The sequence below is a fragment of the Papio anubis genome, chromosome 13 (assembly GCF_008728515.1).
Source record: "Papio anubis isolate 15944 chromosome 13, Panubis1.0, whole genome shotgun sequence".
Classification (NCBI taxonomy): domain Eukaryota; kingdom Metazoa; phylum Chordata; class Mammalia; order Primates; family Cercopithecidae; genus Papio; species Papio anubis.
In genome coordinates, this window is record NC_044988.1 from 4,863,809 (window position 1) to 4,891,416 (window position 27,608).

General features: G+C 55.4%; 1 protein-coding gene across 6 annotated transcripts in view; it reads right to left on the reverse strand.

Moving 5' to 3' along the window:
• Nucleotides 1-1,253: 1,253 nt before the first annotated feature.
• FGD3 (FYVE, RhoGEF and PH domain containing 3) overlaps nt 1,254-27,608 on the reverse strand; it is an 86,665-nt gene continuing 60,310 nt past the window's right edge. For 5 of the 6 annotated variants that reach the window (XM_031654041.1, XM_021927707.2, XM_009189201.4 and 2 more), the window contains 12 exons: nt 27,331-27,469; nt 26,527-26,585; nt 24,130-24,276; nt 22,300-22,392; nt 19,957-20,036; nt 18,332-18,362; nt 17,761-17,868; nt 15,818-15,880; nt 7,453-7,575; nt 4,538-4,678; nt 2,819-2,959; nt 1,254-2,162 (listed from right to left, as the gene is read on the reverse strand). In XM_031654041.1, coding sequence (XP_031509901.1) covers nt 1,911-2,162; nt 2,819-2,959; nt 4,538-4,678; nt 7,453-7,575; nt 15,818-15,880; nt 17,761-17,868; nt 18,332-18,362; nt 19,957-20,036; nt 22,300-22,392; nt 24,130-24,276; nt 26,527-26,585; nt 27,331-27,469 — 1,377 coding nt within the window. In that variant the 3' untranslated portion in view covers nt 1,254-1,910. The remainder of the gene's footprint in view (nt 2,163-2,818; nt 2,960-4,537; nt 4,679-7,452; nt 7,576-15,817; nt 15,881-17,760; nt 17,869-18,331; nt 18,363-19,956; nt 20,037-22,299; nt 22,393-24,129; nt 24,277-26,526; nt 26,586-27,330; nt 27,470-27,608) is intronic. The other variant, XM_021927708.2, reaches the window with a different exon arrangement.

The window sequence follows — 27,608 nt, forward strand, 5'->3', positions numbered from 1 at the left end:
CAGCACAGTCTTCGGCCCCAGCAGACCCCTGCCCTGCTGGATTCACCATGCCCCGCAGGCCAATTCCAGGTGCCTGCTCAGTGCCAGAGCTGTGGGGCTCTGGGGGTGTCCTCTCTCTGACTCAGTTTCCTCAGCTGTCAAGTGGGGATTTCCTGGGGCTGTGGTGAGATGGCAGAAATGGAACTACTGGAGCAGGCAGAGGACGGAGTCCTGACCCTTCAAAGAAGGGCCTCATGAGGGCTGCTGCGGATGCTCAGTAGATGTGTGTGAGGGAGCGGCTCTGCCACTGCTCCGTAGGGGATGAATGTGGGTCAGAGCTCAGATCTGCAGGGCAGAAGGCAGGGCCAGCAGCTGGGGTCCCCTTGAGGCCTCCTCCACCCCGTCCCTAGCTGGGTGAGGGGCTTTGCTGCTTCCTTAAGCAGCAGCTGGAGCCAGTCGGGGCACCTCTGTGCAGCTAGAAAGGTCTGATCCCGTCTCCCCCGGCGGGCACTGTCCAGTGTGGAAGCATGCACGTTGTTTAGCATGCCTGAGCCTCAGTTTTCCTCCGTGTGAAGTGGGACTAGAACATCCAGCACAGTGTGGGAAGCAGTGGCAGAGGCCCGGGTAGCCAGCAGGGGCTCCGTGTGCAGTGGCTGCAGCATCCAAGCACGGCCCAGCTAGAGCTCGTGGGAGCTCACCCTCGCCCTCACCTGTGCCCCCATCTCAGCTGTCCCCCACTCACCTGTGCCCCCATCTCAGCTGTCCTCCACTCACCTGTGCCCCCATCTCAGCTGTCCCCCCAACCCGTGTTCCCAGCTCACCTGCCCCCCACCTGGGATCAGTCTCCCATTTCTGGCTCCTCCCCCTGCCCTCTCAGCCCCCGGTAGGTGCCCTGCATGTCTTCCTAGGTGTCTCCACATGGTGCTATATGGATATTAGAGGAGTGGGGGTCCTGACCAGTGAGCATCCCCCATCACTGGTCCCTAAATTCCCCCACTCTCTCCCAGAGGCCCTTGGGGCTCTGGTGCAAAGAGCACCCGCACCCCAGTGGCCTCTGCAAGGTCCCCACTGGCACCATCTCGAGTGCCCTGCACCTCACCCTCCCCATCTCTGAGCCTGGCCATCTTCACCTGCCATCTGCCCACCCTGGGCAGGACAACAGATGCAGAACTGCTCTCCAGGTGGTGTGCGGTCCCATCACCCTTGTCCCTCAACCTTTTATCAGTCAGCCCACCTTGTGGGGGGACCCCGCTGAGGGGCTCAGGAGAGAGCACTGAGGCTGCGCCACTGCCGGTGGCCAGTGTTTATTTATGCAGATAAGCACTGTGTGCCACCAGCATCAGGAACAGCCACAAATCTCATGCGTCTGCCACTCAGTGGCTGGGGTAAGTCCCAGCAGAGCTTCCGAGTGCAGTTATTTAGGAACCGTGAGTCCAGCTAGGACGCGGCAGGTCCACCTCCTGGGGGCTGGAGGCAGGACCTCAGGAGAGGACAGAGAAGGGAGGTGGGAAGCGAGTCATGATTCAGCTCACACGGTAGACAGGCTGGGCAGAGGCGGGGGTGGACCACACTGCAGACCGGCCGGATGTGGCTGTCCCTGGCAGTGCCCACGCTGCCTCCTTCTGCCTTCTGGGCCACCATCACCACACGACCCGTATGGATGATGGTTACTGTGGCAGTCGGCCCCTGCTCCGGGCCACACTGCTGGGGCTGGAGGCCAGGCTCTTAACCAAGACTTGCTGGGTGACCCTTGGCCAGTGGCTGCCCCTCTCTGGGCCTCAGTTTCCTTCCCTCCAAAGCCAAGTGTCCTGAGCTCTGGGCTGTTGGCCCACCCTCAGCAGTCCAGGGCGCTCTTCATCTGGCCTCTGACGCCACCTCCCAGGAGAGCACAGGCCCAATGTGGTGGAGTGCAGGGCAGCGGGAGACTCAGCTCACGGAGCAGCTGTGCCCATAGGGACCTGAGGCTGCAGGGTCCCCGGGCTGTCCTGGGCCGTGTCCCCACGGGCAGCAGTGCTCAGGGTCTCCAGCCATCGCTGCTGCAGCTCTGCGGAGGGGGCGCTCAGGTACCAGGATTGCTTGGCCCACTGCAGCTTCCACACATGCCCAGAGTCCAGCCTCTCCTCAGGGTCCGGCACACTCAGTTTGCAGCCGGGGAGAGGGATGGTGCGGGGCAGCCGGCCGTCCTGCAGCAGAGGAGCAGATGGTCAGCGGTGCCTCAGCTTCCCGGCCTCGGGCTCACCTCAGTGACAGGGGCCTCTCCCAGGAAGCCACTCCCAGACCCTTGCAACACAAGGCAGGTGCTGAGCCCGAGGGGCCTGGTGGCTGTGCCTGCACTGCCTTTGTCAACAGGAGGACAGTTGATGGGGGGACCCACTGGTTCTCCCCGAGGGAGGATATAGGGGAGGGGATGCCTTGCCCCCCTCACCAGACCCCCAGACTCCATGGCCTCCTTTGGGCTGTCTGGCCCCTGGGGAGGCGAGGCAGGACAGGCCAGTCCCTGTGACAGAGCAGCAACTGGGGCTCCAAGGGGCCAGGCCAGGGCTGTGTGGGTTCCTGAGTCTCACCTGACAGGTTCTGTGGCTCCTGGCCACCCTTTGTGCCCCCTTGGCCCACCCCTCCTTGCACCCTGGCTGGCTCTGGGGTCCACCCAGGTGCCAGTAGGTTCTGTCTCCTGTGACTGGGGAGCAGAGGGAATCCTGCGCTGCTGGGGAAACTGAGGCCCCAGGTGACACTGCTCAAGCAGGTGGGCCCCAGCTGGTGGCACAGGCTTGCTGTGGGAGCCTCAGGCCTGAGGCTCTGGGCTGCTGGCCCAAGGGCCTGGGGGCGTGGGGACACGTACCTGGCTGCCTCCCTGCACGTGCAGCACCTGGGGATCTGACGTGGGGATGGCGGCCCACACCTCGCTCCAGGTCTCACCACTGTCTGACAGCTGCAGGGGGCCGCAGAGCAGGCTGGGCTGGGGGTCTGCAGCGGGTGTCTTCTGCAGATACAAAGACACAGGTTAGGGGCAGTCTCGCCTGCAGTGGTCATGCCCTGTTCTGAGGAGGCTGGGGCAGGGCCAGGGCCACTGCTTGGGAGGAGCTGGCTGTGGAGACCTGGCCAAGGCCTGCACAGAGACTGGGACCAGCCTCACCCGGCTTCCAAGGGTCACTAGAAGCCTGCAGGACGTAGGCGTGTGTGGTATCAGGCGGGGTTTGCAGGCAGGGCTCTCTAAGGGGAGGGTGTCCATATGCTGGGTCAGGACACATCAAAATCACAGGAAAACCCAACAGCAAGTACCTGAGGGTGGGTCACGGGACAGGGACTTCACGCGTGTCAGTTCTACACACACCGTATACATGCGTGTGCATGCACACACAGCACACACACACACCACACGTGCCACACACAGGCCCTCCCTCTGTCGTGTCACTGTTGGAGCTACTGTCCACCATTTGGACATGGCTTAGACACCCCCTGCCAGAGCTGGACCCCTCAGACCTGGGCCCCCCTTCGAGGCCAGAGTCCACCTTACAGGACCCTGGAGGCCCGTGCCCCAAGGACCTGGCGCTCTCAGAACACACCTCAGTATTTAAATTGCAGGCATGAGGCAGCTCAGTGGGCAGAGCAAGGTCCTTCTTCACCATCGAGACCATTCAACGCTCAGTCCTAACAGACTTACATCCTTGACTTCTGAGACCGAGGACCTAGGTCAGGGCTCCAACCACAGCTGTAAGTCAGAGCAGCTGGGACCCTGAAAACACACTGACCCCCCGATCACCTGACTGAGCCTCTAGGAGGGAAATCAACACTAGAAGCTTCCCAGGAGACCCCAGCGTGCAGCCGGTACTGCGAACCGCAGGCTGTGTCGAGTGCAGAGAAAGGGCGATGCGCTTTTCTGGAAGCTCACGTTTTCTTTTTCAGCTTTCCTGCAACCCCCCAGAATAGACTGTGTTCTTGAGGAAAGAAGGCAGGGAAAGCAGCAGCCACTCTCAGAAAGAGGAGTGGAGGAGGAACAGAGGAAGAGAAGGAGAGGAGTGTGGGGAAGAAGAAGATGGGGAGGAGGAGAGGGAGCAGGAGGAGGAGGGAGAGGAGAAGGAGAAAGACAGGGACGCAGAGGGAAAGGAAGGAGGGGGAAGAGGAGGAGGAGAAGGGGAGCGGGAGGAGGAGGAGGGGGTGCCTGCCTCCAGGGCCCTGCGCACCCTCTGACAGCTGGAGGTGAGGCAGGCCGAGACAAGGGCAGTGTCTCCCCTCAGATGGGCCTCAAGGCCTGGACTTGAGGGCAGCTTCAATCCATGCCCTCCAACCAGGTGACCAGGAGTGACACTTGTTCCCATCTAACTCCTAGATGCAAATGGTTCCCAAGCCTTGGCCGTGGCTGGTCCCGAGAAGCCAGTGTGCACACACGGGATCTTCCGAGTGTGTTCCCAGCCTGGGGGCCCCACTGAGACACACCCACATCTGTCCTGGCCCCAGGGACGCCCGAAAGCAGAGGCAGCTGGAGCTGCTGGGCACAGAAGCAGGTGTCTGGAGGCTCTGCCACACTGCCAGGAGGGGAGCAGGAGCTGGGAGCACCCACCTCTGTGCTCTGCTTGGGCTCGGCCGGAGCCTCGGGGCTGGGGCTCTCGGGGGCCACTGGCTGTGACAGGAAGCACTCTCTGCAGACGCGGCTCTGCCGGCTGTTCTCGGCCTTGAACTCGGAGCACTTCCCACAGATGACCTGCCAAACAGAGGGCACCTGTGACCCCAGCACCCTGGGGCAGAGGATTATCCAGGAAGAGGCCAGAGGAGAGGTGGAGTGGGCGGGAGGAGACTTAACACAGTGTGGGGAGGTGTAAAGGGGGGAATCCTGTCTGAGGGCAGAGAGCAAGGCTGACCTTGCTGGGCATCTGGTATCCACCCTCCTGTCCTGGAGGGTCCAGAGTCCAGGAGTCTGTGTGCATGGGAGGAAGAGTGGGAAGAGCCGCCAAGCACACGGGAAGACACCCCATCACTGGCCATCAGGGAAATGCAAATCAAATTCACAACCAGAAACCACCTCTCACCCCTCAGCACGGCTATCTTCCAGACCAACAATGACAACAGCAACGAAAAGAAAATAGTGTTGGCACGATGTGGAGACATCGGAATCCTTGCACTATTGGTGGGAAGCAAGCTGGCGCAGCCTCTGTGGGAAGCAGTAGGGTGGCTCCTCTGCTTCCCACAGAGTTAAACACAGAGTTACCATACGATGCAACAGTTCCACTCGGGGCATGTACCCAAAAGAACTGAAAGGAGGATCTGAAGGGATGTTTGTACACTCATGTCCATAGCAGCGTTATTCACAATAGCCAAAAGCTGGAAGCAGCCTGTGTCCGTTGGCAGATGAATGGATGAAGTCGTCATGGTCTGTTTGTACAGTGGCATGTGACTCAGATGCATGGGTGGAGCGTGGGGATGTAGCCAAGGAGTGCTCCTCAGTGACTTTTCCAGAGCTTTTCCTACCCTGGACACTCCTGGCAGGCCCCCTTGTCCCCCCTCCTCTGGCCCCTCCAGCTGCGTCCCGTCGGTGGTCCTGTCTCTCTCTGCCTCGGTCTCCCTCCCTCTGCTGGATCCTTTTCCCAGCACACAGAGGCTCCTGCTGCCTCAGGGCCACCCACACCCACTTCTGCATCTGCTTCTCCTGTTCCATCCTGCCCCGTGTACCGAATATTGCAGAGGACTTGGAGATCCTTGTTCAAACCTTGGGAAATTCTAGTTTGAACCTAAACCTGCGGGCACCGGCTGCTAAGGGACCACGGCACTCAAACACTGAGCTCATATCGAAGGTCTCAGGAGCCACAGCAGCGGGGAAATTGCGCTTTTTAAGTAGATGGAAGGCACCCTGTTCTGGAGTCCTACTTTTACGAGGATTTTATTTACTTTTGGAATTTATCTTTTCTCTATCACTTCTTGTGTGAGGAAGCAGGAATACTGGGCAAACCAAGGCAATGAAAGCTAAGCCCCAGCAGGCTGACATGGAGATGCAGTGACGTCAGTGAGGGCACCGAGCCACCTCTGCTGTGCAGGGAAGTCCAGGTTGGCCATGAGGATGCCCACTCCAAAGAAGATTAACAGAGGCTGCAGCTTCTGATCCTGAGTGGTCACAAAGCCTGAGGCCTAGAGCTGAGCAGGGGCCTGGGCACATATTCTGAGGATGGCTCTTAAAGCAACAGATTCCCCTCAGGTCTGATGGGGAAACCAGGTTTAAGTTAAATCCCCCAATTCTGGAGTATAAACTGGGCCCCAAACTGAGAGTTCTTTAAGAGGTACAGATCACATTTCGCACTTACCTGCCCATCCATCCTCTACCATCCATTCATCCATCCATCATCCATCCATCCATCATCCCTTCATCCACCCATCCATCCCTCCACCCACCCATTCATTATCCACTCATCCATCCATTCATCCATCCATCCAACCATTCATCTATCCATCCTCTACCATCTATCCTCCATCCATCCATCCATACTTCTGTATGCCATCCAACTATTTGTATATTCATCCATCCATCCATCAATTCTCTAGTCATCCATTTATACTTCCTATATATCCACTTCCATTCACACTTCCATATGCCATTTATCTAACTACCCACCTATCCATCCATCCCTCCATCCATCTCCCCATCCATCCATCCATCCATCTATCCATCCATCCATCCATCCATCCATCTACCTATCCATTCGCCCACCTCTCCATCCACTCATCCATTCATCCATCCTTCTACCCACCTATCCATCCATCATCCATCCTTCCAAGGACTCATCCACTTATTCCCCTCCCCCTGCTGCCTCCCGCCATGTGGCAAAGGTATGACAAGTAACACCAACTGCTTCAGGCACAAGTTGCTGGCGCCCTTTGAAAAAACACCAAAGAATTCTGTGTTGAGATCCAGTTGCTGACATAGATTCAACTTTAACCTCTTAACCTAAAGATACTTAAATCATCAGTTCCTTCCTCAGGGATACTTCTACATTCAATATTAAGCATTGAATTTTCTCCACTCTCAGGAGAAAGGGCTTTGGAGTGAGGGGAATGGAGATGGTGTGCAGCTGGGGTGCCAGTCGGAGGCACTGCCTCATCACATGGGCCCACCAGGCCTTCAGCACCACTGGAGCGCTGGGGCAAAGCTCCCAGCACAGCCACACCCTTCACCCATCTCCAATACACCTTGCAAGGAATGAGGACTATCATCTCCTTGTTCTCAAGGTCACCCAGCTAGGGGTGCTGTGGTTCCCAATCCAGCACTTTTCCAACCACAAGGAGTGTTTGTTGAACACCAGAGCTGACCAGAGAAAAGTGATCAGATTCTACTTTGGACAGGACAGTTTTGCACTCAAGGGCATCTATATCCATGAGCCAGGATCAGGAAGCTCTTCTGTGCAGGGCTGGTGTGCTGCTGGTGAGGACTCAGCTGCTCTGTCCGAGCAGGGTGGCCTCCTGTCCCTGTCCCCCTCTCCTGGGACTCACCGCCCCGCATAGCTTGCAGTGATGCCTCCTCTTCGTGATGGAGTTGAAGGTCTCGCCACAGCTCTTACAGCTCTGCTTCTCCTTGTCACGTCTGGTCTTAGAGGATAGTTTTCTGGGCTCGAGCTACAAGGAGGCAAATAGATGCCATCAGCTTCCGAGTCATGTGTGCACCCTACCCCACACGGCAGTGGAGTGGCAGCTCTCGTGACTGTAAAAGCCACACAGGCTCAAGGCAAAAAGTGGAACATGCAGAAGGGAATGAAGTGAAGAGCCAAGTCGGCCCCGTCTCTCTTCCCTCCCTCACCCCCCAAGCGGCTGCCTGTGCCCATTGCACCGAGTAAAGATTGTAAGTGGGTCAAGATCTTCATGTTTGGAACAACCTGGCCAATGACTTTATCTGGTGCATCTGAGAAACGATTGAAAGGAGCCACAGCTGGAGGAACACAGCGCTTACTAGGGTGGGCAGTGGGCAGCACAGCCACGGCCTGCAGCCTTGGGGACGGAGGCACCCCTGCCCGCAACCCGAGCCATGTGTCCACATGCCTGCTCTATGCTGGGCACTGGGGGGCCACACCCTCCAGGCACGCCACATGGATGAATATAGGTGTACACCCACATGCCTGAGTGTGCAGACAAGCATGGCAACATTTTAGGGGGAGGCTGGAGGCAGTGGCTCACACCTGTAATCCCAGCACTTTGGGAGGCTGAGGCGGGCAGATCACTTGAGGTCAGGAGTTTGAGACCAGCCTGGCCAACATGGTGAAACCCCGTCTCTACTAAAAAAAAATACAAAAATATAGCCGGGTGTGGTAGTGGCAGTGGTAGTGGGTGCCTGTAATCCCAGCTACTCGGGAGGCTGAGGCAGGAGAATCGCTTCAACCCAGGAGGCGGAGGTTGCAGTGATGCAGTGAGCCAAGATTGCACCATTGCTCTCCAGCCTGGGCAACAGAGCGAGACTCAAAAAAATATCTGGGAGGACATGTGAGGAAGCCATGAAGAGCTGTACCTCCCTCTGTCTCCTGTTGCCTGAACTGCCTATAGAGGAAGGTGGTGTGGAGGCTGCAGCAGGTGTATCCTGGGGCTGCCCAGCCCAGCCTTGGTTTCCATCTGATTATGAACCATGCAAGGTGGAGAGACCCCAGGCTCCTGCCTCCTGTCAGCCATGAGACCCTGGATGACTCACCTCTCCTTTCTAAGCCTCAGTTTCCTCACCTGTAAAATAGGATGAGTGACTGGTCCCTGGGCCCTAAGCCTCATCACAGTACATAAAACTGCCACTTTGGCAAGTGGCTAATTACCCTTTCTTTTTTTTTTCAACTTGTGAATTTTTTTTTTTTTTATACTTTTTAAGTTCTAGGGTACATGTGCACAATGTGCAGGTGCAGGTTTGTTACATATGTATACATGTGCCATGTTGGTGTGCTGCACCCATTAACTCATCATTTACATTAGGTATATCTCCTAATGCTATCCCTCCCCGCTCCCCCCACCCCACAACAGGCCCCGGTGAAGCTAATTACCCTTTCATGTTATAGCCTGCAGCCCTGGAAAGGCCTCATCATTTGAAGAAATAACTTCCTGGGCTTTTGAAGCTTGGTCCACACCCAGCATTTCCTCTCTGGGGAGGAGGCGCCTCCCTTGAGATACTTTGTTATGGGCGCAGAAAACACCCTTAAGAAGACTTTAGGAAAAGGCAAAGCTATGTCTCCCGTTCCCCAGGATGTCAGAGCTGGAGCTGCCCCTAGAAATGTTGATCTCAGCCTCTCCAGTCAGGGAAACTGAAGCCCGCAGGTGTTGTTTTTCTTTCTTTTCTTTTTTTTTTTTTTTCTGTTTAAAAGAAAATTACATAAAATAAGCTAACCATTAGTATAGCTGCACAGAATAAAAACAGGTCTGGGATAGGCTTTAAAATATTACAGTAAACAGAAGGCCGGGCGCGGTGGCTCACGCCTGTAATCCCAGCACTTTGGGAGGCGAGACGGAAGCGGGATCAGAGGTCAGGAGATTGAGACCATCCTAGCTAACTGCGGTGAAACCCCGTCTACTAAAATACCAACTAGCGGAGTGGTGGCCGGACGGCTGTAGTCCCAGCCACCGGAGGCTGAGGCAGGAGAATGGCGTAAACCCGGGGAGGCAGAATTTGCAGTGAGCTGAGATCCAGCCACTGCACTCCAGCCTGGGCGACAGAGTGAGACTCCGTCTCAAAAAAAAAAAAAAAAAAAAAAAAATTACAGTAAACAAAAGTGTGTGTGTGTGTGTGTGTGTGAACAAAAGTGTGTGTGTGTGTGTGTGTGTGTGTGTGGCGGGGCTGGGGGCCGAGGGGCTGTAAGAACAGCACCAGGCTGAGGTGTCTGGAGCTGGGGAGGGACGCTCACTGCAGTTATCCCCACTTGTGTGGGTCCAAAACTGCCATAGGAAAACGCTGAACAACATACACTTAAAAAAAGTTTAACAGAAACTCTTCAGGTTCAAGGAGAAAGGGCCAGGCGCCGTGGCTTGCACACGTAATTCCAGCACTTTGGGAGGCGGGAGGGTTGCTTGAGGCCAGAAGTTCGAGACCAATCTGGGCAACATAGTGAGACCTTGTGTCTCAACAAAAATTCAAAAAATTAGCTGCCGTGGTGGCACGTGCCTGCAGTCCCAGATATGTGGGGGGCTTAGGTGGGAGGATCACTTGAGCCCGGGAGGTTGAGGCTACAGTGAGTTGTGATCACACCACCACACTCCAGCCTGGAGGACATGACATCCCAACTCAAAAAATAAAAAAAAAAAAAAAAAAAGAAAGAAAGAAAAAGATGAACTGAACTGGTTGGGGGTGAAGAAGCAAGAAAGGGGTGGCTCAGATTGGGCATAAGCATTGGAGGCTGGGATGGGCTGAACTGTGTCCCCCCGGATTCATATGTTGAAAATTTAATTCCCAGTATCTCTGAAAATGTGACTATATTTGGAGACAGGGTGTTTAAAGAGACATTAAGTTAAAATGAGGTCTTCGGTTGGGCCCTGATTCAATCTTACTGGTGTCTTTATAAGAAGAGATGAGGACACAGAGACACAGAGAGAAGACCGTGTGTGGACACAGGGAGGAAACTGACATCTCCAAGCCAAGGAGAGGCCTCAGGAGAAACCAGCCCTGCCCACACCTTGATCTCAGACTTCAGCCTCAGGTAGTATTTTGTTCTGGCAGCCAAAACACACGGACACCAGTGCCTCCGAGCACATTCTGGCCGGGCACTTCCAGCTGTGTGGCCTGGTCTGTGGTCCCCCTTCACTGGCCCACCTGCAGGTCCCCCAAGCGCCCGGCCGGTTTGGCACAGGAGCCCAAGGGCAGGGCTGGCTCCTTTGAGGGTGACAGGGACGCTCACTCACTGTGCTGCAGCCCCCAGCACCTCTGATGAATGGGCCTTGTGCCAAAGACACGGGTGAGGCAGCCTCGGCTCCTTCTGCAGTTTTTCTTATGCTCAAGACCCCAGTGGGGGCTCCAAGCACACTAGGCGGGGAATGGGCATCACTGACCTGGTAGTGAAAACCTGTTCTCCAGGTGGGCACCCAGAGAGGCTGGGATTGGTGGAAGGGCGGCCCCGATCTGCACCTCAGCCCAGAACCGCCTGCTCGTGAGGACCCCAGAAGGGGGACCCCTGCCACGGCACCCAGGGGCAGCACTGCATAGCAGCTGAGAATAGCACACGGCATGCCCATGGGGCAGGGGGCAGCAGGGGCTGGAGAAGCGAAGAACAGCCATGTAGGAGGACAGGTACCTGCGGGGCTGGGTGCACAGCAAGAGCTTGGCCTCTGAAGACCAGCGGGGACCAGGTCCCAGTGAAGGGACAGATGACAATTCTGGAAGCAGCGAGTGTGGCTTCCAGAATTGGGGCAGTGCCGGGAGTCCCACTGGCTTCCTTTATCTGGCAATTCTTCTCAGCTATGGAGCTGAGCTGAGCACTCGGGGTGGGTCCTGGCCTGCACCAGCTCCCATGGAGCTGAGGCCCGCAGCCCACCGAGGCCAACCCTCCAGCTCCCGTCATCAAGGTGTGGCAGAATCTGTAGGCATGACCCAGTGGCTGAGGGGCAAGAGGCCCACCTGAGTAGCCAGGGATGGTCTCTCGGCTGTGCACACGCCCCTTTGTGGATGAAGTTACCACGCAGGTTGACCCAAAGAAGGGAGCTCAGGTTTTCGTTGTGGATGTCAGGACATCAGAAAAGCTGGGCCCAAGTCTCTCCAGGAAGATGGAGAACTGTGGCTTCCTCAGTATCTGACCGAGTGACTTCACCCCCAAAGCGCCCAAAACACACCAGCGTTAACCCAGAAAGTGGTCTCCACCAAGGGTCAACAGGGCTGCCCCCTCCAGCAATTTTTCTTGAGCAAATTGAGCTGCACATCCAGGAACGGGGGGCACAGCTGAGTTACATAGAATTGGAGCCCAGTAAGTGGCCCTGATGAAAACAAGTCAGTTTCATCAGATACTAGAAATGACCCAGCAGGGGACACGGGCTGTGGGGCACAGGTACTGCCTGGGGCTGTTCTGACAGGAGGGTGGCTGGGCTGAGGCCTGAGGCCATGCCCCTCGTGACAGCCTTGCCCTGGAGCCCCGAGGGTAGACACAGCGTGCGGCCTCGTCCCAGGAGGGGCAGTGCCTGAGAAGGAGCAGTGCCTGAGAAGAGGCCCTGGCACTGCCCTGTCGAGGGTGCCCTCTGATGCCTCGCTGGCACCTTGGAGGGGTTCATGTGTCACCCACGGTGGGTCTGAGACCCTAAGAGACCTTCTGGATTCTGACATTTTGTGTTTCTGTTAAGAGCAACTCGATGCTTGCCCATCAGGGAAGCCTTTGAATTCTGCAAGGCCCCTTGCAAAACTTCCTGGCTTGGGCGTAGCTTCTCTTAGGAAAGGGGCTTACAGGGACTATACCACTGAAGAAATCGGGCTCAGGAAGTAAGTTTAAGTTTGGTATACTGTAGCAAAAATCACTGTTGTGGATAAGAGGATGAACTTGCTTTTGAGTGCTTTGTAAAATGCACACTGAGCTCACCTCCATCACACCACATTCACCCTGTGCAGCTCGACGCCGACACTGAGCTGTCCCAGCTCCCACCACAGTCTCAACTCTGCTGTTTTTGCTCACAGGAAGCCACCAGTGAGGAACACATGGCCAGGTCAGGCCACATCCACTGGGGGTAGGGACGCCGTGGGGCCCTGGGCTGGAGCCGAGGTCTGTTGTTCGGTGGTCTGTCGTGGGCCCAGCCCTGGCTTGGTGTGGGTAAGGGACAGAGACAAGAGACTGGAACTGGAATTGTGGCCCTGAGCACCTGGCTCCCTGGGCTGCTGCAGAACCTGAGGCAGCTGGGCCCTGAGCCAGGGGAAGTACAGGGAGTGGGGCAGGCGGCACTGTCCACCCAGCTGGGCGCACCCATGGAGGCACAGCGGGTCTGCTGGCCACAGCCTGGTCCAGCAGATGCCCGGACACTGACTGAGGCCCCGAGCCCCAGTTGCCTTCTCGCCTGTGATGGAAGCAGGGGACCAATAAGGGCATTGCCTGTGTGGCCAGCAGCGCCTCAAAGCCCTGCTCCAAGGCCATCTCCAAGCTGTGTCTTCCCACAAGTGAAAACATTTTAAACCATGGCCTTGCAGGTTCTTCCAGCTAGAACATTCTCCTGTCCAGGCACCAACCCGGGGTTCGACTCCCCAGGACCACACTCAGACACCCTGTATGGATCCCCTCAGCCAGGCCCGGGCTCCTGTTGTTTCTACAGCCCACCCAGGTCCTGCCCACCCAGGGCCTCCCTCAGCACGTGGCCTCCACCCACTTCTGCTTCCTTGCCTCCCCAAGACACTGAAGGTGCCTCTCCAGGGCCTGTGGGCTCACACACAGGACAGACGCACTCACAAAGGACAGGTGGCTCTCACTGAGTCTTGATGCCTCTGCAGCGGGACTGTGACCATGGATGCCTCCATAAGCCTGGCCCAGGGCCTGGGGCTGGACATGGAGGGTCATCGAGCGGAGGCCAGCCCAGCTCACTCCTTACGTGAGCTGTATGTGTGGGAGGCAGTGCTCTGTGCCAGGACGTCACCATGGAAACTGTCAGGGATGCCTGCCCTGGCTGTGGGATGCCAGGCAGTGGGGCTGATCAGGCAGTGCCTCATACACATGGGTGTGGGCTGTCACGTCCCCACTGTGACCCTGCGATTGTGTGTCCACTGTGGGCAGCTCACGCTTCTGTGGCTGCACTCACACCATGAGGACACATTGCTTTTCATAACTTTCCTTACTGCTCCAGAAAAGGGACTGAAGAGCTCTGGGAGTCTGGGGCACAGCCAGCCTCTCACTTACTGCTGGCGATACGAAAAGTTGCTGATGGGCGGATTCCCGTCATAGGCCGGGCGTGGTGGCTCTCGCCTGTAATCCCAGCTGAGGTGGGCAGATCATGAGGTCAAGAGATTGAGACCATCCTGGCAAACATGGTGAAACCCCGTCTCTACTAAAAATATAAAAAATTAGCTGGGTGTGGTGGCGGCGCCTGTAGTCCCAGCTACTTGGGAGGCTGAGGCAGGAGGATTGCTTGGACCTGGGAAGTGGAGGTTGCAGTGAGCCGAGATTGTGCCACTGCACCACTCCAGCCTGGGTGACACAGCGACACTTCGTCTCAAAAAAAAAAAAAAAGGCTGGGTGCAGTGGCTCACACCTGTAATCCCAGCACTTTGGGAGGCCAAGGAGGGCAGATTACGAGGTCAGGAGATCGAGACCAGCCTGGCTAACACGGTGAAACCCCATCTCTACTGAAAAAAAAAATATATATATATACAAAAAATTAGCCGGGCGTGGTGGCAGGCACCTGTAGTTCCAGCTACTACAGGAGGCTGAGGCAGGAGAATGGTGTGTGAAGCCAGGAGGCAGAGCTTGAAGTGAGCTGAGATCACGCCACTGCACTCCAGCCTGGGCAACAGAGTGAGACGCCGTCTCAAAAAAAAACAAGTTGCTGATGGGCAGACTCCTGTCACTGAGACATTTTTATCAGGGACCCCTGGGTCAGGCTACGGGGCTTCATAGACTTGGACAGAGCAAACAGCAGATGTCAAGTCCCTGGGGCCTGGCAGGGCAAGGGGAGCCCAGGGCATCTCCAGGGAGGGTGGCCAGGAAGCGGGGTGAGGCCAGACAGAAGGAGAGAAGTGAGAGGAGATTTTCTCCTAGGAGGCCAGGGGACCACTTCCCCGCAGGCTGTCAGACTTCCTCATTTTAGTGTTAATAAGATGTCCCTGCAGGGTGCCTGTCTGCTCTGCAGAGGCCAGGTGGCTGTGCTTTGTGAATCTGGGGGTCTCTCCTCTTGCCTGTTGGGATGTATTTGGAAGTCCCCCCACGCCTGCGCACTCCATTGTGCCTCTGAAGCACTACATCCTTCCCGAGGCCTCCTGAGTTTCTTCATGGTTTCCCAACGCCGGGCCAGCCCAGATCACGATGGGTGGGGCCTGGTAAAGTTCAGGTCATGGGAGGCGGCGGCCAGCGGCCAGCCCACTTGGACAGACCCCTGTCTGGGGTGGGGCTAGGGCAGCCATCTGGGGCCACGTCATTTCTGAGCCTGCACAGCATAGGGGGAGCGAAGCGCCTGGAGAATCGCCCTCCCGCATCTGGGTGCAGCAGCCACATGGGGTGCTCCCGGGTGATGTTGCTGTCAGCATTGGTGAGTGCCAGGCCTGGGCGCCAATGATGATGGCTCCAGGTACAGATGCTCTTGGCCCTCATCCTCTTTAACTTCCCGGATTAAATGGAGGAGGCAGGCCTCATCCCAGTTCCTACAGCACATCCTCTGGCAGGCGGGTGCGTGGACACAGCCTGCCTGGCCAGAGCAGCACCCTTGTGGGCTGGCTGCCATAAGGCACAAGAGAACACAGACGGGGAGAGGCAGGGAGGCTCAGGCCTCCCTGGCCGCAGCTTGGGGTGAAGGACTAAGCAGTCCTCTGCGTTACTGAGCCTCCTGAGGACCTTGCACTGTCAATGCACGCTTTCTGGGACGATTCACACACGTTAAGAGCAGAAATGTTCACCTGGAGCTCAGAGGATTCTCACATGTGTGCCCAGCTGTGTGACCACCTCCAACTAGGTAATGGACATCCCCACATTGACAGGCCTCCACGTGCCTGCCTCACAGAGTCCTCTGCAGTGACCACACAAGTCATCAGAGCCTGGACTCAGACATGGCTTTACCTCCACACACCCAGGTCCCCAGGCACAGTGAGCAGGACAGGCTAGCCCCTCAGTCCTCAGCCTCCAGGAGGCCCCGGTCCGACCCTCCCTCTCCATCTTCCCTACAGGTCATCCTGGTCTGACCCCCTGCTCCGCCTCTCACCCCTGCTGACCACTGAGCATATGGCACTTACCCCTGCTGCACCTGAACCGCCTTCGGTGGTCACCACAGACTCCAGAGGGCTGGTGCTCGTGATCTGGAAGGGACACAGAGGCCGAGTGAGAGGAGATTCCAGGGCCACGCAGCCCCTGTGCAGCGGGGACAGTTCCTGAAGCCTCCAGCAACCCCGTGCATTGAGGGCAGGCTCAGGAGCAGGAATTCCCAGGCCTAGGATTTGCTGTGCCTTTGGGGAAGCTGCTTCCTCCCTGGGCCTGGCCTGAGCTGGAGGCCTCTCCTAGGAGCATCTGCCAGTGTGGTGGGTGGCTGGTGGGTGACGCCTTCCTTTGGCCCACCCTGATCAGGGGCTCTAATTCACACCAAGTCACCCAGTGAGGAGGGTCCCTTTGGGTTCTCTCTCATCCTCCAGGGCTCTTTGTGGAGAGTCTCTGCAGCCCCCACTAGCTCAGCAAAGTGAGGCTCTGGGCTCAGCCTCTGGACAGAAAGGGCTTGGCCAGCTTTAAGGACAGCCAGGCTCAGTGTCTCACATTCCCAGGTCACCTCCACTCAAGGCAGTCCCAGCACTCTTCCTTTCTGGATGATGCAAAGTTCTTACAAAGTGAATGCAGAAAGCAGAAAAAACCTAGTGGACTTGATACAAATATGAAGTGGATATGGGGGAGGTGGGCTGTGCCAGGCAGACCCACGGAGGTGGTACAGAGGGCAGAGCCAGCCTGGAGTTGGGATTCGGGCCTGCGGGGTCTGGGTCAGGCGGCGAGAGTTGGGGCACCCTAACTCTGAGTCATGCCCGGTACCCCCATGAAGGCTGGAGCAGAGGGCCTGGCGTAGGGCTCAGGGCACCGTCTCTCCTGGGTGCCTCCCCGGATGTGTCCTTGCTACAGTTCCAACCCCTATGCCTTGTCCAGGGCCAGTGGCTCCAGGGCCTTCCTTGCAGTGGGCAGACATCAGCCTCCTCACCCAATCCTCTCTCCCTGACTCCAGGGAAGCCCTGTGGGGAGAAATGGCCGAGGCTTGGTCCTGGGGCTGCAGCCCTGACTCCCTGGCCAGGCTTCTCAGCAAGGACCCTGTAGCCCTGCCTCTTTCCCAGCCTAAGTCTCCACATGAAATCCCCCTGGGCCCTTGGGGCAGCTCCACATGAGGATGGGGAGTGAGATGCTCCTACTGCTTCCCCCAAGGGGCTCTGAGCCACCATCTCCCAGGGCACGGGGGCACTGGGGGGAAAATACAGTCACAGAAAGGTGTCTGCAGTCATGGGCCGTCCTGGGCCAGAGTGGTATGTGGGCAGTGCACCACAGCCCTGTGATGCCGGGTCCACAACCCATGTCACCGAGTTTCTCTGAGACTCAGTTTCCACGGGGATGATGTAACATTCCTTGGTGCATAGGATGCTGTGCAGAAGGCACCAGACAACCAAACAGGTCACGTGGGAGCACTTCCTCCACGGCCACATCCTGCTTTCCCGTCCACCTGGGCGCTGACCACGGGCCTGGGGCCCAGCAGGCTGCAGCGGGCACTTAGTGGAGGGTGGGTAGGGGTGAAATTAAGTTCAGTCTAAAGCTGCCATGGAAAGGTGGCCAACGCTTCAAACCATGTCAAACACGGCAAACGCGGAGCTGTAACCAACCCAGCTGCTTCTGGGCTTCACTTTCCCTTTTCTGTCCATACATCCTCTCCGACCACACAGCAGCAGAGGAGGCTCTCTGGACCTATTCTGGTCTCAAGGGTTGTAGGGGGCAGGTGCTGTCCCATCCACGAATAGTTGTTTGCTCAATTAAATTGTTACATTTAATTTGTCTGAAGTTTTTCTTTTAACGCAAGGGAGCGCCCGCTGTCCTGGTCCCTGGTACAGCAGGAGGAAAGCCTGGAGGTTGGGCTGTCCACCCAGACGCCAGTGCCTTCTGCTCTCCGCAGGCAGCTTGTCCCCTGGAGGCCCCTCTGCGCCCCGGGCCACTGACTCACAGGCATGTCTGGAGAGAGGCTGGGGTCCTCATCCTGGCTGAAGGCGCCACCGAAAGCCTTGAAGGTCTCACTGTTCTGCTTGTGCTTCTCGATGGTGGCCTGGATGATCTGGACACAGCAACACAACAGGGAGGACCATCAAGGGGTGTGGGGGTGTGGGAGGACGCTACCCGCAGGAAGGATGCGCCTGCCTCTGTCCCGAGGACGGGCCCTGGCGTTCCCGGAACAATGCCCAGGCCACTGGCCATCTCCTTTCCCTGCTACCAATGATGTGGTCTCCCCTTCAAGCTGTCCAGATTGAGGAGATCCACCCTGAGCGGGGAACCTGGCCTGTGACTCCACCAGGCCTGTGCATGTTTATTTGGGGGCCCTCAAACAAATGAATGGGTTGAAAGGCCTGTGACATCTGAAGGTGCTTATGAAGGCACAGTGTGGTCACTGCATCCCTGCAGGGTGCAGCACAGGGCCAGCAGTCCCGGAGGCCGGGGCCCCCACCCTCTGTCCCAACATAAATGGCCTTACTGCTCAATCACTTGGTCGTTTGGTTACTTTACAAGTTTAGAAGCTTCACCTGAATCCATTCTTTCTTCTCTTCCTCTGTCCTAAAAAAACAAAACAGTCTTGTATTAATCCAGTCTTGGATACTGACTCTAAATGACCAGCCCTCTCTCAGCCCTGCAGCACACCCGAGCCACGCACTGGCTTGTCAACGCAGCTCAAGGATGGGAAGATTGTCCCCAAGGGCCTCAAAACACTTGTGGCCTGGTGGGGCCAGGTGAGCCACGTGGAGCCCTCTGCAGTGGCTGTAATTCAATGCCTCCTTGGACCATAATGGGTCATTACGAAGATCCCACTGTTGGTGGGCTGTGGGAGAACAGAACTCCCACATACAGCTAGTCAGAGCACAGCCTGACATCACCTTAAAGGGTAGTGTGACAACAGCTACCAAAATTTCAAACAGATGCACTACCCTGTGACCAGCAATTCTACGTCAGCAATCTATCTGATGGCTACAACTACACATATGCAGAAACACCTAAAAACAAGGACACTGCTTACAGCACCATTTGTGACGGCCAGGTTCAGGAGGAGCCCAGGTCCTCGTCAGTGGGAACTAGCTAATGATCATTAATGGAAAATTATGTTGCTTTAGGAATGGTGTGCAGATATGGGATGATTCTTGACAAATTAAGTGAAAAAGCAAGATGCAGGACAGGTATAAACAGCCATCTGTGATTTAAAACGTAGATACAGGTGCGTGTGCATAGAACATCCTAGAAGGGGCCAGGCGCAGTGGCTAACACCTGTAATCCCAGCACTTTGGGAGCCCAAGTCGGGGGGTGGATCACCTGAGGTCAAGAGTGCGAGACCAGCCTGGCCAGGAATTAGCCAGGTGTGGTGACGGGCGCCTGTAATCCCAGCTACCCAGGAGGCTGAGGCAGGAGAATCACTTAAACCTGGGAGGCAGAGGTTGCCGTGAACTGAGATTGCGCCACTGCACTCCAGCCTGGGCAACAAGAGCGAAACTCTGTCTCAAAAAAAAAAGAAAGAAAAGAAAATCCTAGAAGAATACTCAAGAGAGGACTAAGAATGTGCTGGGCCTGCTGAACAGGAGGTGGGCAGAGGCTTAATTTTCATCAACTTCCCTTGGTACTGAAAGGGCCCTGATCATCCAATAGATAGTTTTTTCCGATAAACATACAAATTGACCCTTCCAGTCTTCAAGCTTGAAAGTTAACATTTGTTTTATCTGAGTTCCTTCCTCAGTAACCTTAAGGCCTCTCAAAAAAACCATCAAGGGACTGAAACTCACCAGGTCACCACATCCAGACAATGAGATGCCCAGACCCTTTATCCATCATGATTGCTTCCTTGCCCCCACTAGTTCCTGTTTTCTTACACATTGTTACATTTCTTCCCTGCTGTATGTGCCCCTAGTTTTAGTTGGTCAGGGAGATGGATTTGAGACTGAGTTCCATCTCCTTGGCCGATTAAAGCTTCTTCCTCGGCAGTAATCATCTCAGTGATGGGCTTTCTGTGCAGCACGCAGCAGGAGCTAGACGGCACCCTGGTGTTTGGGTAACAGTACTGTTAAATTTTAAGCCATACATAAATAAAAATATATTGCAGGTTATCCAGTTTAGAAAAAGAAGACATGAGGTCAAAGACATTCACTAGAAACAGCCCGTTCCATACCGCGTCTGCAGCTCCAGGGACCTTTTCTTTCCCGTTATGATGAATGTATGCGCTGTGTTTGGCTTGACGATATCTTGCACCTGAAGGGGCAAGAACAAAGAACAAAGCAAACCCCAGCTGGTCATTTTAGCGGGTCCTTAACTCCAGCCTCACGTTTTCTGACTTAGAAGTGTTTCCCCGAGGAGGTAGCAGAGGTGAGCCTGCAGCCCCACAGTTCTCAGGGAGAGGGGCGCAGAGGCCCAGGTCACCGTGGCTGCTGCATGAGCTGGTCCATCGGGAACAGCGGGCCTCCCACCCTGCTCAGACAAAGCTGGGACCGCTCATCTTCTGTGCTTGGAACTCTGCTGACCAAATCCATCCCCCGACACCCAGCCTGTCAGGTTTCCTCCCCATGTCGCCCCCATCCATCCTCCTCGAAGCCAAGCCATTCCCCACAGGCACCACTGGGCACTGCCCCCCTACAGCAGCCACGTCCCCTTAGGATGGAAAGGGACCTGATAAGAAGAGCAAGGGTGGCCTTAGCCACCCTGTAGAGTCTGCGCCCCTGAGCAGGTGTGCCCTGAGATGAGATGTAAATAGGACAATGCGTGCCCAGAACTAATGAAAATGGGGTCACTTCTTCACAGAACCACAGCCTCAAATTCCATCCTCTTCCATCAGGATGAGACCATAGAGACCACGGCTGGGCGCGGTAGCTCACACCTATTCCGTGTCTCATTGCAGTGGGAGTTGAGAGGGCTTTGAATGAATGGGTGCTCCAAAAACATTTGCTAATCAAAATATGTAGTCATTTGCTTAATGCCACCAAGAATCGCTTCTTACCTTGAAATTCTCTGAATTCGGGTTAAGAAATAAAAGACTAACTAGAGAAAATACCTTTTTTTAAGGTTGTTTTATTATTTATTTTAAGTTATTTTTGAGACAGGGTCTTGCCCTGTCAGCCAAGCTGGAGTGCAGTGAGTGGCACAATCATGCAGCCTTGACCTCCTGGGCTCAAGCAGTCCTCCCACCTCAGCCTCCCAAGTAGCTGGAAATAGAGATGTGCACCACCATGCCTGGCTAATTTTTTATTTTTTATAGAGATACGGTTTTACTACATTGCCAAGGCTGGTCCTGAACTGGGTTCAAGTGATCCTCCTGCCTCAGCTTCCCAAAGTGCTAGGATTGTAGGCGTGAGCCACTAAAACTACATGCCTGGCTTTTTACAGTAGTTAGAAGAAACCACTTTTCTAGTGTTTCTCTATAAAAAATCAGTCATGGCTGGGCATGGTGGCTGACGCCTGTAATCCCAGCACTTCGGGAGGCTGAGGCGGGTGGATCATGAGGTCAAGAGTTTGAGAACAGCCTGACCAACATGGTGAAACCCTGTCTCTACTAAAAATACAAAAATTAGCTGGGCATGGTGGCATGCACCTATAATCACAACTACTCGGGAGGGTGAGGCAGGAGAATCCCTTGAACCCAGGAGGTGGAGGTTGCAGTGAGCCGAGATCACACCATTGTACTCCAGGTTAAGAACTACCATTAAAAATAATGACTAACTAGGCTGGGCGCGGTGGCTCACGCCTGTAATCCCAGCACTTTGGGAGGTTGAGGTGGGTGGATCACAAGGTCAGGAGTTCGAGACCAGCCTGGCAAACATGGCGAAATCCCATCTCTACTAAAAATACAAAAATTAGTTGGGCATGGTGGCGTGCACCTGTAATTGGAGCTGCTCGGGAGGGTGAGGCAGGAGAATCCCTTGAACCCAGGAGGTGGAGATTGCAGTGAGCCAAGATCACGCCATTGCACTCCAGCCTAGGCGACAGAGCGAGACTCCGTCTCAAAAAAAAAAAAAAAAAAGTCATTCTGGACCATGCTACAGATCTGCCTGGAACCCTCCCCCAGCTCCGGTGCAGGAAGACAGGAAAGAGCTCGGGACCCAGGAACCAGGGAAGGGAAGCAGGCCCTCGCCCCAGCCAGGATTTCTCCCTGCAACCCTGGGCTTCATGTTTTTGTTTGTAAATAGGGCCCCAAGTCCCAGTCTTAGAGGTGACAGGGTTCGGTCCAGGTCCTGGTGCCATCCCTACTGCCCCCTGCATCCTCCAAGGCTCTGCAGAAAGGGGAGTTGGCAGCAACGTGGCAGGTGGGCGAAGCAGAGAGGGATGGAATCCTGCCCTTCCGGCCTGGGGCACCAGGACTGAGACGATGCCTTGGTCACAGATAGGGTCTGTGGCTTGGAAAAGCAGGCAGGGGTGCCAGGCTGCACAGAGGTGAGTGCCTTAGCAGCCAGAGCCCGGTGTTCCCAGCCCTGCTCAGTGCCCCTTCTAAGGGGACAGGTTTGAGATGGAGGAGCTCACCCACCTGGAGGCCTGAGATGTCCATCTTCTCCCGGACACTGAACTTCTGGCCCATGAGCCGTAACTTGGGCACGCAGTAAAGGATCATGCTGTTGAACTGCAAGAGGGATGGCACAGGTGAGGAACGGGAGCTGCCTGCAGGCCACCCCCAAGGGCCCCAGTGAGCTTCATGAGATCTTTTCATTTTTTTTAATGTTATAAAGTGAAAAATATTTTTAAAAGATATGTGCAGTAATTTTAACTACGGTTACATCTTTGAGTGAGGAGACTCTAGTCACTAGCTTTATTTTTGTTCATTTCTATTTTTAAATTTTTAAACCATGAATATGAGCTAATTGTATAATCAAAAAAACAAAACTTTTTTTTTTTTTTTTGAGACGGAGTCTTGCTCTTGTTGCCCAGGCTGAAGTGCAATGGCACAATCTTGGCTCACTGCAACCTCCACCTCCCGTATTTAAGAGCTTTTCCTGCCTCAGCCTCCCGAGTAGCTGGAATTACAGGCAGGTGCTACCACGCCTGGCTAATTTTTATATTTTTAGTAGAGATGGGGTTTCACTATGTTGGCCAGGCTGGTCTCGAACTCCTGACCTCAGGTGATCCACCCACCTCAGCCTCCCAAAGTGCTGGGATTACAGGCGTGAGCCACCACATCCAGCCAAACCAAAACTTTTGAATGAGCTACTGACACATTCACCAAAACGGATGAATCTCTCAAACCCACATGGGGAGCTAAAGGAGCCAGACTCATCTCATGGCATTGATGTGACATTCAGGAAAGGCAAAATTCTAGCAACAAAGAAGAGACCCATGGTTGCCAGGGCAGGGGAGCACTTGCCCACAAAGGGGTGGGACAAGGGAATTTTGGTGGGAGGGGGGCAGTGATCAAACTGTTCTGTAACTTGGCCAGGCGCAGTGGCTCACACCTGTAATCCCAGCACTTTGGGTGGGTGGATCACCTGAGGTCAGGAGTTCGAGAGCAGCCTGGCCAACATGGAGAAACCCTGTGTCTACTAAAAATACAAAAATTAGCCGGGTGTGGTGGCGCGTGCCTGTAATCCCAGCTACTCGGGAGGCTGAGGCAGGACGATTGCTTAAACCCGGGAGGTGGAGGTTACAGTGAGCCGAGTTGAGCCACTGCACTCCAGCCTGGGAGACAGAGCGAGACTGTGTCTTAAAAAAAAAAAAAAAAAAAAAAAACCAAAAAACTGTTCTGTAACTTGATTGTGGTCACAACTGTATTAGTCAAAACTCAGAATAGTAAAGCAAAAATGAGTTTTAGTTAACATAATTTTTAAAAACTTAAAAAAAAACTTTCAAAGAAATAATTGTTTATTTAAGGAGAATTAGAAGCTAGAGGAAAATAGAGGAGGAAAGAAGAACCATATCTGTTTCTACTGCGCCACGGCACCCGGGGTGGGTCTCGAATTACACTTCCATCCAGCCTTCCCCTCCCTCCCAGCCAGGGTTTGGTTTAGGAATAGTCGAAAACATGATTTGCTGCTACAGTTCTCTGTGCTCTCCTGGTTGCTACAAGCTGGAGTCTGCTCAATTCTGGGGAGGAAAGAGGTATTGGCTGTGAGGGATTAAAAAATGAGATATTTGCAGCAAATGGGGAGAAGCCGCTGGCAAAAGTCTGGTGTCTGGATGTGGAGAAGCGAGGCTCCCTGTGGCTAGGGAAGGGATGCTGAGGGTCTGAGAGGGAGCCAGAGTCCCAGTAGGAGAGGCCACAGAAAAGCCATGTCCTTGGGCAGCCAGAGCCCTGCTGGCACTGCCCTGGACTTGAGACAAATGGCAAGGGAGGCTCTGCGGCTGGGCTGGCAGGAGCCAGGCTCACCAGGAAGAGGTGGCGGTCCTGGGCGGTGCCGTTCTTGGCTGACAGCTTCTGGATTTGGCCCTCCTTGATCAGCTCATTGGCCGGGTTGACAATGTCCTCTTCCCCACCCAGCTGCTCGTACACCTCCAAGAGCTTGTGCATTTTCTCCTGCAAGAGACATGGGGCTCAGGCACCAAAGGTCTGTGAAAGTGGCTGGTAACCTAGAGATACGTGGAGCCCTTCCCTGCAACTGTGGCTCAGAATCCAGAGAGGACAATGAGCTACTGACAGGGATGGGAGGGAAATCAGAGTGATGTTTGAGTTGAGTATTGAAGGATGACTAGGAGTTCGCCATGCAGAACATAATAACAATGATAAACAGCAACAGAGCTAACCATGCTGTGAGCCAGGTACTGTTCTACATGTGATACACGTTTTAACTCACCTAGTGAGGTGAGTGCCATTGTTATCGTCATTTTACAGACAAGGAAACTGAGGCACAGAGAGGTCAGTTGAGTGTCTGAGACCCAGACTCGGACAATCCATATGTCACCTTTCCCTGGCCATGGTGACTGCTGGGGTGGTCACATGGGTAACCAGCACCCAGAAGTGCGATGGGACAAGGTCAAAGCTCATGGCCCAGCTTTGAGCCGGATGCCAGTGCAGCGGAAGGCAGAGCCGAGCCCGCAGCAACCTCAACAGTCACGTGTCCGAGTCTGGACCTGCCGTGCCTCAGAAGCCCCGTCCTTGGACCTGAGTGATCTCAGCCTGTACACCCTGGAGGCGGGTGGGTTTGGCTGATCCTTCTGTCTCCGGCACCAATGCAGGTAGGTGCAAGTGGGCACAGGGTGTGGGGGGCACTAGAGGAGCCAGCAGCAGAGAGCTTAGAGGAGAAGACCAGGGTAGGGGTGAGGGTCTTTTGAGAACTGGGGGAATGGGCAGGTACCTGGTATATACACAGAGGAGCTGGCTGTGCACCTGCCCACTACTGCAGCTGGTGTGTACCGGGGGCTGGGTGTGAACCTGGTACGTACTGGCGGGCTGCGTGTGCAGCTGGTGTCTAATAGTGGAGAACTGTATGCACCTGGCATGTACTGGGAGGGCTGGGCAAGCACCTGGTGTGCAGTAGGAGGGCTGGGTGTGCACCTGTCATGTCCTGGGGGGCTGGGTGAGCACAGAGCCAGTCCATGAAGGGACTAATGCAGCTTTAGTGAGTGAATGAATGACAGTAACACTGAGCACTGACACTTCCTGCACCAGGTCCTGTTCTGAGCATTCTATGTGGAGTGCTCCCCTACACCCGGTGGCTTACAGGTGTGCGCCACCACGCCTAATTTTTGTATTTTTAGTAGAGATGGGTTTCACCATGTTGGCCAGGCTGGTCTCGAACTCCTGACCTCAAGTGATTTGCCCGCCTCGGCCTCCCAAAGTGCTGGAAGTACAGACGTGAGCCACCCTGCCTGGCCTTGCTGAGGCTTTTGAACACAAAAGTTGCCATGGGCTCAGGCCATCTAGGGCTGAGTTCCACGGTACCACGTGGCCGACACTGTCTGGGGCAGGCCGGAGACTGCTTTGTGGGGCAGGACTTGGGGCTGACGCTGGATATGTTGCAGCTCTCACTGTCTTTAGCGTTTTAGGGGTCATGAAACAGCCATTCTCTGAGAGGTGTGTGAGTTTTGGGAGAAAAGACCTGGATTTGGATAATTAAATGAAACTGCCTAGGGGAAATACCTGGAACATAATGGATACTTCGAAAACAAAGGAAATTCCTTTTTTTTTTTTTTCCTGGTTTTTGTTTATTCTTTTTTCTTTCTTTCTTTCTTTCTTTTTTTTTTTTTTTTTTTTTTGAGATGGAGTCTGGCTCTGTTGCCCAGGCTGGAGTGCACTGGTGTGATCTCGGCTCACTGCAAGCTCCGCCTCCTGGGTTCACCCCATTCTCCTGCCTCAGCCACCCGAGCAGCTGGGACTACAGGTGCCCGCCACCATGCCCAATTTTTTGTATTTTTAGTAGAGACGAGGTTTCACCATGTTAGCCAGGATGGTCTCGATCTCCTGACCTCGTGATCTGCCCACCTTGGCCTCCCAAAGTGCTGGGATTACAGGCGTGAGCCACCGCGCCCGGCCATAGAGTGATTCTTTTAATCTCCACAGATGCCCAATGAGACAGGCTGTCAGGGCTCCCATTTTATAGATGGGGAAACTAAGGCATAGAGCGTTAAATAACTCACCACGGACACAGATCTATCATAGCAAGGGGCGGGGCTGTCCAGCTCACCCCCCTGGGGACGGGAGTAGAGGAGTAAAGGAGTCACTCGTGGAGCCCCCCGAAGGATGGGGGCGAAGGGCTGGCCCACAAGGGCCCCCGGCCCTCACTGTTGCTCACCACCCTGCTGGTCCCCGCCCGAGCCCCGCACTCACCACTTTCCGAATGGCGGCATTGGAGTGGTTGGCGGCTGTGGAGATGAGCTCCAAGGACCCTGCAGGAGGGAGGCTGGGTTCAGCCTGGGGCCACGGTGGCTCCATTTTTGCTTGCCTGAGGGGCTCCAGGGCAGCTGCCTCCAGAGAGAGGATCTGTCTCTGCTGTCGGTCTTTCCCATGGTGCCTGGGCTACTCTAGAGGACTGGCCCAGAGGAAGGGGGTGACCCTGCCTCTGACGCTGCAGACACATCCCTTCTGCTGGGGCCAATACCAGGCAGGGGGCTCCCACAATCCTGCAGATGCCTGCCTGGGCTACCTGCCAGCCACACCAGGCAGTGACTGGACCAGGAGCAGCCCCCACCAGCCCCATAAGGCCCATTTCTGGGGCCTAAGCTCTGAACGGGGCCAGCATTTAGCAGCACCTTCCCTAGACCAATGTTTACCCGCATACTTCAAGCAGGGGAGATTTTTCTCTGCCCTCAAAGACACTAAGTCCCTTCCTGGGCTGTTAGGGGTCTCACTTTTTCTCTCTCTTCCTCTCTCTCTCCTTCCTCTGTCTGTGTGTCTCTCTCTCCTCCCCTCTGTTTCTCCCTCCCTCTCCCTCTCTTTCCCCAATGTCTCCTTATCTCTCTCTCTGTCTCCATCTCTCTCCCTCCCCTGTCTCTGTCTCTTTCCCTCTGGTCTCTCTGTTTCTCTCTCCCCTACCCCCAGGACCCCACGACTCTCTCTCCCCCTCTCTCCCCACTCCCACAGTTCTTGGCAGGTGCCCCTGTGCCCTCCTGGGAGCCCTTGGCCCCAGCTTACTCTCCGCGTCCTTCCGGTCTGGGGCGTCCTCCGGAAGCCTCTTCAGATAGTCCTTGAGCAGCAGCTCGTACCGGGGGACCCTCTGCACGGGCTCCAGCATGTGGTGCTGCAGTGTCAGGTTTCCACACACCTCCTGCTTCTGTGGGGACAGAGGGAGCATGGGGCACCCCAAGGACACGTGTGTGGACGCCGGCCCCACCACAGCTTCTGGCCACCACAGCCCCAGGAGGCTGCCTGGAACTGGCTGCCCGGAACTGACTGCCCTTCAAGACATGGCT